This window comes from Bos indicus, chromosome 1, assembly GCF_029378745.1.
Source record: "Bos indicus isolate NIAB-ARS_2022 breed Sahiwal x Tharparkar chromosome 1, NIAB-ARS_B.indTharparkar_mat_pri_1.0, whole genome shotgun sequence".
NCBI lineage: Eukaryota > Metazoa > Chordata > Mammalia > Artiodactyla > Bovidae > Bos > Bos indicus.
The window spans coordinates 2,333,467-2,344,461 of record NC_091760.1 but is presented as its reverse complement, the minus strand read 5'-3'; the positions used below and the strand labels follow the sequence as shown (position 1 = coordinate 2,344,461).

The 10,995-nt window shown below is 47.0% G+C and overlaps 1 protein-coding gene across 1 annotated transcript; it reads right to left on the bottom strand.

Annotated features, from left to right (window-relative positions):
• Nucleotides 1-3,207: 3,207 nt before the first annotated feature.
• On the bottom strand, nt 3,208-10,637 carry ATP5PO (ATP synthase peripheral stalk subunit OSCP). Its single transcript, XM_019959099.2, has 7 exons — nt 10,521-10,637; nt 9,133-9,183; nt 8,081-8,191; nt 5,771-5,900; nt 4,976-5,088; nt 3,666-3,752; nt 3,208-3,388 (listed from the first exon to the last, which is right to left on the bottom strand). The coding sequence occupies exons 1-7, from the start codon at nt 10,554-10,556 to the stop codon at nt 3,275-3,277; spliced, it is 642 nt and encodes a 213-aa protein (XP_019814658.1). The 5' UTR covers nt 10,557-10,637; the 3' UTR covers nt 3,208-3,274.
• Nucleotides 10,638-10,995: the final 358 nt, after the last annotated feature.

Below are 10,995 nucleotides of genomic sequence, written 5' to 3'. Positions count from 1 at the left end.
TCTGCCTCGGGTGTGCGGTGTGCAACCCCTGTCAGGAGGCAAGCCGGAAGGAAGGCAGATGGTCTTGGGGAACCAGCAGTGTTGGCTGCGTTACAGGCGCAGCTGCTGAGCCCTTAGAGACCACCCTCCCGTGGCGTCAGTGGGAGGTTTCTTCTCCCTCTTGTTAATAGCCCAGAGGTCCGAGGTCTGGCCTGGCAGGGCCTTGCGATCATTTGACTTTTACCTTGAAGTAAAGAGGTAAAAGCTGCACTTTCCACTGCGTCCACATCTAGTGAGAGGGAAAGGGAACTGCGAGCCCGGTCCTCGTGAGGCCAGTTGGGAAGGGACACTTTTCCTCTCTTTTCATCTGCCGGAACTTAGTAGCTCCAGCACCAGGAATCGCCAGGGAAGTTGGCAAATGTCCGCAGCTAGGTGGCTGGATCCTGGGGCCACAGGCCAGCCTGAGCCCTCCTGGCTCCTGGGAGAGGACGGAGAGGCCTGCAGTGGTGTCTCTGTCCATTGCACGTGCTGACGGTGGAGCTGCTTTGCCAGGAGGAAGTTCGTTTCAGCACTGTGATAGCCAGGAGGGTGACGTCACGTCAGGTGGAGGCACACTGGTCCCTGCCCAAGGTACAGGGGGTGGCCCCGGGCCCCTCAGTGCCCTGAGGACTTCCTAGATGGCACAGCCCTGCCTCTGCCCATGACGGGTGGCTCTGGGAAGGGAATCTGTTCGCTGTCCAAACACTTGGAGGTGACCAAGGAATGGGCACCTGAGGTGGCTGCTGTCCGGACAGCGCTCTTCCCTCTGAGGCCAGTAGGAGGGCAAGCTCAGAGAAGAGCTGGCCTGGCTTAAAGGGCGAATCAAGAGTGTCTAAGGGACCAAGTGCGAGGGGCCCAGAGAGTCACCTGAGCTCAGTGTTGCCTGCTGGCTCCAGTGCTGGTGCACCACGTGCCAGGGAGTGGCCAGGGGCAAACAGGAACAAACACAATACAGGGGAGGCTGGGGGCGGGGGCCCTGAGCAAACCTCCATTTCTTCCCTCACTTGCAGAGTGAGGTCTGTCTCGCTCGTGTCTGACTCTTGGCGATCTCCATGGACTGTAGCCCACCAGGTTCCTGTCCGTGGGATTCTCCAGGCAAGAACACTGGAGTGGATTGCCATTTCCTTCTCCAGGGGATCTTCCCAACACAGGAATCAGGAATCAAGATTCTTTCCTGTCTGAGCCATCTGAAGCTTAAATATTTAAGATGTAACATGAAGCAGTCTTGGAAACCACAGAGCAGCCTTCAGTTTGCGGGTATTAGGTACAAATTAAGGGCATTTTACTGGGGAGCTTTTCCTAGGGGACTGATCGAGTCAGTCACCCTAATGGTCTATTAGAAACCAGGATTTCTGAACAGGTTTTCTGAACAGGATTTCTGAACATCCTTGAAGATGGGAGATTTTGCAGGCGATTCTAGATGGACTTGGTCTAGTGCCTACCTCCTGTCAGGTGCTGTGTGAAGCCAGTCAGCCAATCCCTGGGGTCAGATGACCCAAAATCAGAGGCTGTCAGGCCAGGGACCAACACCCTTCACCGACATCTTTACATCTGGGAGACCCAGTACTGAACTCATCATGACCTCGCTTCACTCTTGCAGCAGTTACTCACCAAGTGGATGTTACAGCTTCTTCCACGTACGGGGTGGAAGTTGATCCCCAAAAGCAGGAGGCTTTAGGGATTGAAACAGCAGAGGCCTGCATGTGCACCCCCAGACAGCTCTAAGACGCGTCCTTAACCCTCACGCCTACTGCTGCAGAGCAGAACAGTCTAGTCAGGGGGCGCACTGTGGGTGCACGTCATATCCCCTTATGGAACCTCCTGCTGAACGGTTCTAGAGTGCTTGTTACTCCTGGCGAGGTCACTTTCAGTCTGGGAGAAACGCGGAGAAAGGCTTATTGTGGCCACAAGCCTTCCAGTCCCGTCAGGATGTCCTATGACCTGACGTGCGGTGGCTGAGTATGCATCAGGTTGTCTCTTGAGATGTTATCTTCTGGCAATTTCAGGGTGACTGTTAACCCTCAGAGAAGCAGGAAAGTTTGCTGTGTGCTTGGCTCCCCCAACCTGGCTGGGAAGGCCTTAACTGGCAGAACCAATCGGATGGTCAAGAATCTGCCCGCAATGCCGGAGACCTGGGTTCAATCCCTGGGTGGGGGAGATGCCCTGGAGGAGGAAATGGCAATCCACTCCAGGATTCTTGCCTGGAGAACTGCATGGACTGAGGAGCCTGGTGGGTTACAGTCCATGGGGTCACAAACAGTCGGACATGACTGAGCGACTCACACACACACAACGGGCAGAAGCTCGACCCAAGAGCAGTGACTTCTAACCATCAGTGTACTGGAACTGGTGTGCCCAAGAGGGGAAAAGTCCTAACTCTGTCCTGGGCTGACATTCCCGGGCATCCTTGGTTCAGAGGACACTCCAAGGGCTGTGGCGCCCGGCGAGCTGAGAAACCTGCCACCTGCTGAGTGCACGGCTCTCACCTGGACCTCTGCCCCAGTGATAGCAGTCACTGCTTTTAATTAGATTCTCTCGATTCCAGAAGAGACATGTGTTTTTGGCCAGAATCTCTCTGGAAGCTTTTATAGACATCACCGCCTCTGAACTTAGAATTACATGGAGAGTGGAGTGGAGGACGGATCACTTTCGGCTCGTCAGAACGCACAGGCTGGACATATGGACCCGTCAGAATACTCGGGTGAGCACAAACCGGCCCTGTTTGGACGGCTGAGCAGCCCAGGCATGTGGCGGGTACGTGGCCTTGGGGGCACGGCCGAGGGGCTCGGCCCACATGCTGCAGAGGCTGTGAGCAGCACAAAGTGGCAGAGCAGGAGCAGCGGCCGGCGTTTGACCAGCGTGGGCTGAGGCCACTTCCAGTTCTGAATCAAGATGAAACCAACAGCCGAAAAACTCAAGAGATGACGACCTTAACTTCACTTGCAGGCTCAGCCCCTGCCCAGGCTCTGGACTCAGAGACAAAGGGATGAGGTAAGACACGTGAAGAACTTCATAGCGCCTGCTATGAAGGCTATTTTCCCCTAAGGGATATATAAGCATCCAATTTCTAAGAACAATCGACAAAAACTAAATTTCAAAGGGCATTTTAACCTTTAAGGGGATCCCGAGAGAAAGATAAAAACTAAGGCTCCCTGCACTTCCGCTTTAAAAGGCAGTAAACACAGTGTGCCCTGTTCAGGAAGTGTTTATTGTTGCTCCAAGTTTAAGAATTCTCACTTTTAGAAAATCAACACTTTTACAGAATCTCCCGCATTGCTCTGCTCAGCTTCTGAATCTTGGTTTTTGCAGACATATCAACGTATTTCTCTCCAATACGGACAATCATTCCACCCATGATCGACGGATCAATCTAGGAAAGAAAATAGGTTGGAAATGTGAAAATACGCTGACATTTCATTAATGAAAAAGCAAGATAAAAAAAAGTGCTCTGAAAAGTCTATTGTAACATGTAATAATTACATCTGGAAAAAGAAGTCAAATTGTGAATGGATTCAGTAATAGTCTATTTTGAAAATAAACATAAAGGTTCTACTATAGGCAGTTTTACATAATCTGCTCTCACTTTCCAGTCCATTTTAAGTGCCAAACAACCTCAGGAAATGTACTGTACACAATTAAAAACCTACCTTAACTTCCAATTTCAAAACCTGGCCTTTACTTAGGAAGCTCTTCAGGACCGTTTTCAATTCAGTCAGAGTGGTTTCATCTAAAGCCTAAAAAAGGACAAAACATCCTTAAATTCAGGTAAAGTAAAACAAGTTACTACAGTAGGAGAGAAAAATCTCCCTCTGGGAACATTTCACCAAGACAGGCTGTGTGAATTCCTGTGCTCGGTATCTGGGGACCCACTCTGGAGTCGCACCCCAAGAGGCACTCATCGGCGCTGGTCTCGGGCGTGTGAAAGCCCGCCTCACAGGAGCACCGTTGGTTACGCTCTTGGAGAGTCAGAATCTCTGAAGCACTACAAACACTCATCTAGGTAAGATCAGGTGCTGCATACCCCAAGCAACTCTACCATGCTTGGTAGGTAACTAAGCCCAACAGACTGTTCTCCTACAATGAACTACAGTGCAAAGAGAATACAAGGGAAATACAATGTACTCCACTGTACACTGGACAACAATGAAACTCATTCCAGCGAGGCAGTGCCACTTAAGGAGCATGGACTACTGGAAGACAGGACTGTGGTTCAAATCCCAGCTCCACCTTCTGTGACCTCCAGCAAGCAACGTACTTTCCCTGGGCTTTGGTTTCCTCATTAGTAAAATAAGGGTAACAACATTTCTGCTTCACGCAGACCTTTGACATTAAGTAAAAAAATTATAAAGTGCCCAGCACATTGTATTTCAATGAATGGTGACTATTATTATACTCTACTTCATCAAGTCCCTAAGACCAATGGGGCCCATTCGCCTTATACTTTCTGCTTCATCACCACAAAAGATGAACAGATTACATTTGAGTAAACTACTGAGCATGATGTTTAAAAAATAATTCAAACCTGTACTGGAATATAAACCAGTATTTCCTGACACATTTTAACCCAACCTACAGTCTTCACGAATAACCGCTGAATAGGGAAGCACCAGGGAGACACCTGCCGGGCCTTGTGAAGCAGAGGTTCACAGAAGGGAAGTGAAGTTGCTCAGCTGTGTCCGGCTCTTTGTGACCCCACGGACTGTAGCCAATCAGACTCCTCTGTCCATGGGATTTTCCAGGAAAGAATACTGGAGTGGGTTGCCATGTTCACAGAAGCTGGTATAAATGAAGAGACCTCCCAACTGACAGTTCAGTTCAGTTGCTCAGTTGTGTCTGACTCTCTGCAACCCCATGGAGCAGCATGCCAGGCTCCCCGATTTCTTGATTTTAGCCTTTTTCTTTTTGTTCTACAAAATGGAAAGTCAAGACAATGCAGTGGCAACAACTCATTACTTACAGATGCAGTGGTAACTGTGCATGGTACTTCTCCACGGTGGACACTCATCATGGTAGAAAATGCGGAAATCACCGCAGGGGTATTAGTCAAGCGACCATTTTCAGCAAGCAAATCTGGGAAAGTGAACATTTTTCACTTAAGTCATATTCATGAAGCAGTATATTCACCTCAAACGCAAACTGACATGGCCTTAAAATACTATATTCAATGTCAGTTAAGGATGTGGATGGAGAAGCTGCAACCTGTTATCTAAAAAGAATATTCAAATTTTTTTTTTTTAAAAGAATGCACCAACGAGGACTTAAATGTGTAAAGGGGTGTGTCTCTTAAACAAATCTGCAATAGATTTCTTCATCACAGTTTGAAATCTGATTTTCAGGTTTATACCACGAATCCCCAAATTAACATACTTATATTCACTACACATTTTCTTTGGATTCTGAGTGATCAAGGGATTTGAAAAACAATTAAAATGTACCAAAGAATGCAAATGTCTTTAAGGACAGAGACGCAGCCACTGGCTGTAAACCACGTTCTCGGCAGGGATCCCACTGGCCAACTCCAAGGGGTGAAACTACGCATTGAGACACTCCTGCATCTTAACGTCCTTCCGACAGTGCTCCTCAAACTGCATGTGCAAGCGACTCACTCGGGGGCCAGTGAAGATGCAGATTCTGGTTTAGCAGGTTCGGGTAATGAGACTGTACTGCCAAAGGTTGGTGGTGTTCCTGGTCCAGGGATCACAGTTTCAGGAGCAGAATTTTCAGAGACTTCAATAAAAGAGCTAATACTTACTGATCAGGTTGGATGTGAGAGGTGAGAACTTCTCCTTTGCCGTCATGTCACTTAGGCTTTTCACTTTAACTGAACGCTTTACATAGGGATTCAAAAGAGAAGCAGCCATTTTGGGTTCCTTCAAGATTTGCTAAAAGGACCAAAAATAATCTTAGACTCTAGAACATAAATGATGCCAGCTGCTGTACACACGCTTTCTGATGAATCATGCATTTCATGAATAAAATTAGAAAAGTTTAGTCAAATAAATTTTTGCCTTTAAGAATGCACCACAGATGATTTTACACAGGATATGGTATTGTGTGAAAATATTTAAGACCATTCTAATGAAGTTGATTTTTGCTTTTCAGGAGAGATTATTTTTAAAAAACTAAGCAGCCATGAGACTGGATCTGTGGCATACTGTAATGTATCTACTGTGGGTATTACTCTGGTTTTTCCCTGCTAAGAGGGTGCAGTGATGCCCACACACAACGCAGACCTAACGAGACGCACTGAGTGCGGGCGGCCCCTTGGCCTTTCCCTCCGGGGCCTCTCCCTCTAAGGCTGATCCGGATTCCGGCCAGCTGCCCAGAGCTCGGGAAAACCAACCCACTGCTGGGTGGGAGCTCTGGTGCTTTTCCTGGGAGGAAAAACGGCCAAAAAATTCAGAGTGCCAAGACCACAAGAGAGACCACTCTGTCTCCACGACCACAAGAGAGATGACTCTGTCGCCGTCCCACTACATCACAAACGTCAAGTCCGGGACCATGGGCAGCTTCCAGCACTCTGCTCCCCTCAGCGTCAAGCCAGAGCTCCAGCAAACCAACTGCTGTTTCCATGTGGGTATCTCTTGGTCACACACCTCCACTGACCTTTCGATCAACCCCTCTCCTGGGCTCCTGGACAATTTCTGCCTCTGATTCTAGCTACGTGCCTACACTGCCATCTAATGTTAAAACTTCAACTCGAGTGACCCCCCCAAAACAAGGTTTTCCCATACACACTGCTGGCTTATACGACGACAAGCATTCTGGAACTGGAGCCATCCCAGTTTCAGGTCTCTAACCATTTCTGCTGCATCATCCACGGACCGTTAGCGACACCCTGGCAGCATCACGTTTTCCTCCTGGCGCCAAAAAATGGCTGATTTTGTTTCATAAAGAGTCTTAAGGTTGCCGCCTTTGTATGTCTCCACAGCTTAACGGACTTCAGTTTTAATTAAACCCCATTCTAAGGCCCACAAGCCAGGCACTGTCTTGCTTGTGAACATCACAGGTTTACGAGGGGTGTGCATGACAGCAGAGGGCAGGAACCATCACCTCCCCAAAAGCCTGTGTGACCCTGTAGACTCCAGCTACCCCAGCCCAGAAGCATCTCCAAGTCAGGCTGCTGGGTCTGTGAACATCCTAACAGGTGAGGGTACCAGCGAAGATCAAGCGCACTGGATAACTGGACAGAGGGAGGGATACAGAGCTAGAGTTACTGAGCGTTAGGACAAAGGCTCCCACAAAAGCTCAAAATGAAAAAATGCACAAAACGCCTAAGTATTGTTCTATACAGCTAGTCTGTGAGGGTTTTCCCCTTCTAAGATTAAAAACACAAAAACAAACTCTAGGTGGCGACTAGAAAGTAACAGAAGGGGAAGCAACAAAATCTGGAGCAACTTGTTAACTATCAGACGACTCAGGGAACCTGCAGTGGCGATCCTCCTGTTTAAGCCACACTGCAGGCTCCTGTTAACTCAATTCATGTACTCTTCATGTTTACAAAAAAATACAAATCAGCTTCCCCCGCAGTCTCCTGGTCTTCCTCCGTCGTTCTGTCATCGTCCTGCAGCTCGGGCACCTTCACTAATGTGCGGTCCAGTGGGCTCTGCTCACTTTCCCTCACATCTTGGGAATAAAATGACAACTGACGCTGAGGAAAAGACTTCAGAAGGAAAATAAATTCCCAGCAAAACAAGGTCATAATATATCCTGAAGCCTACTTTGGAAATACCGAGTAATACAAGCATAAATGCTCAAGGTAATTTTTAACCCTCCTTTGAAATGGCAGTTGTTTCTTAAAATTTAGATTTTCTATTTCTTCTCTTGAGCCCCAAATCTCAGTTCCTAACATTAACATTCTTACATATACCTATTATAAATAGGTTCAGAACAATTTTACCCAGTATTATAACTATCAACGTGGTTACAGGAAATGTTTTCTTCTTTCCCTTTTTTTGCAATTCTTTTTCTCTTAGGATATACTTCATTAAGGATGCACAGTCAAAGATCTAAGGAAAAAACATACAGTGAGAACTTAACAATGAGCAGGAAAGCTACTTACTCCTACTCGCAACAACTCCTTCTCTACTTGCTCCAGTTTATTCTGTTTAGATGCAGCGGAATACAGAGCTGTGGCGTAGCGGCCTTCGATGCCATATATCTGAACAGGTGGCTTTAAGCAACGGTGGAGTAAGGCAAGAAGAGAAAAGGAAAATCAGTTAAGACCATATCATGGTATCAAGAGCAGAAATATTTATAATTTTAAAATTACTGTAAAATGCTACCCTGAATGACAATTCTCAAATAAGGGATGTTTCCTTGGCCATGTCACTCCATCTATGAGCTTTCAATTCCTCTTCTTAAAATGAGGGGCTTAGAAAACATGGTGTCTAAAGTCCCTTTCCATTCTACAGAAAATTCAACCGTGCTAATTTTGAGATAAACTTAGGATTCCTTCGAATCCAGTAACTACTTAGTTCCAAGTTTAGGCGGTGTTAAACACTGATAGAAGGCAGTTTTGAACACGTTAGAGCCAGAAAACAGGTGTTTATGAGACACATACAAGCACAATTTTATACATTTCATAGCAATACTGCAGATTTCCCTTAGAGTATCTCCATAAATGTTCAGTTTAATGGAGCCCTTTAGCAATTTACTAAGTGCCTGATGCTTGAATTATTTTTTACAGTGAACCACAGGCTTTTTAAACCACAGTATCATCAATGTATGACTACATATGCTTAGTGGTACTGTGTGATTGTACTGGAAAAGCTTAGGTTTTTAATGAGCAAGATTTAGTTTCTGTCCAGCTCAGAGACTAAGCTGAATAACCCCTCCTCTTCTGTAAAATGGGAAGACCAGCTACCTCCCATCACTGTTACTGTGTTTTAAGAAATTCTCCAACTTAAAAGGTTTTTCGTGGGCCTGGTCTATGACAGGCATTCAACACTATCCTGTTCCCTAGCTCCCCTACTCCCCAGCATGTCTGGGGAACCACAAATCATGCAGAAAGATTTAAGTGTTAACTGTACAAAATCCATGCCTAAATGTATTGTTGTCTGAAACCACATACATTTATTTGCTTTACAATTACAGAAAAATAAGCTGACATACCCTCACAAGCTTGGCAAATGGCCTGACCACAGATGTACTGAAGCATCGCACCTTTAACACAAAAACAGAAAGACTGAATGAGGTTACTGATAGTAAAAAATAGTAAATGGTTCACTTCTTATGTTTCCTTATATCAACACATAGATTTTATGAGGCTGAGCTGCTCTTCATCACGCAGGAGTAAATTTCCCCACTGAAGAGTCATTACAGGCTGCATGGGAAAACTGCCTTCCCACTGTGAGGCTGGCTCACGAGTAAGGGAGAGGAAACACTAAATTTGAGAAACATTTAGTTGCTCAGTTGTGTGTGACTCTTCTCCAGCCCCATGGACTGCGGCCCACCAGGCTCCTCTGTCCCTAGGATTCCCCCGCTGTGAGAATACTGGAGTGGGTAGCCACTCCCTTTTCCAGGGGATCTTCCCCACCCAGGGATGGAACCCATGTCTCCTGTATTGGCAGGCAGGTTCTTTACCACTGAGCCACCAGGGAAGCCCAAGTTTCAGAAGTCAGTCTTAAAAAAAAAAATTGACAAGATTTCCAGCATTTATGTTACCATCGTGGAGCACGATTCCAGTAACAAGTGGGACGATTCCAGGCATTATCTGCGAGAGAGGTACCTTCTTAAGACTCCAAAAGCTATCTGAAGATAAAGATGAATTCTCTAGCTTGTTTCCTACCAAGATACTAACCTTGATATTGTTGAAATGGTATCTTGTCTATCAAGAGTTGGAATCCAGAGTTTAAAAAGCACCCGCAAGGGTACAGGTCACCTTCAAATAATTCCACCTTCAAATAATTCCAGAGTGTACTATACAGCTGAGAGGGCTAAAAGACTTTATATAACACTTAGGGAAAATTTACGGAAGGTACAAGGTGTTATGATATATATAAAGCATCGTATAACATAAAGAGCACAAATTTTTCTGTGACTCTGTGGGTTCGAATCTCAGTTCTACCCTTACTTAGTCAAAAACCAGTCATTTAAACTTTCCAACCTCATTTTCTTCATAAAAATGTGAAACACGTTTTACAAATATTCTTTAGGATTACTGTTGACCCAGTAATACTAGTAGTCGTTTAATCACAACAATAAAGATAGGTCCCCCTTCTCCTGGGTCTCTCAACCAGCTCCTTCCCGGGGCTGTGCTCAGAGGACGCCAAGGTTAGAAACGAGCGTGCAGCGTCCACTGTGTCCCGCGCGCATCCCGTGGAAAGAAGGGGTGGGGGGAAACAGGGCCGCCCAGCGTTGCCCCCACTCTCCCGACCGCACGACCTTGAACGGCCGCTACGCTCCCCAGGTGTGGCCTGGAACCGTGGGGCTTGGGGGTCCAGTGCTGGTCACTCCGGGAGGGCTCTTCCCGCTGGCTTTCAGGACCTCCGTCCTCTCACCTGCTGGGACAGCCCGGACACTGCTAGCGCGGCCATCTTCTCCTGGCAGCTGTAGGTCAAACCCGAGTCTGCGAGAGAGACAGAGAGCGCACGCGTGCGCCAGCGTAGCCGCTCGGCCTGCTGGGAAATGTAGGCATAGGTCGTCAGGCCGCATGCCCGGGGATCTCCCTCAGGCTGGGAGTTGTAGTCCTCAGAAGCGAGTGGTCCTCAGAGCTGGTGGGGGTGGAGGCTAGAAGGCTCGGAGAGCATCTGGAAATGAGATTGTTGAGTTACTTACTGGCCCTTAGTGTAGAATAGAGTTATTGCCCCTAGTTTTAACTTCCCATTTGGATAAGTAGGGTGGCATTTGTTGTGTTTCACATTTATCACTAGCACAATTAGCATGTTTATTCTTTCTTCCTACCGCGCCAAAGTGTGTATCAAGTGCAGGTCCTTGCAGTCTGTATATGCTGTATATGCAGCTTTGCAGCTCAAG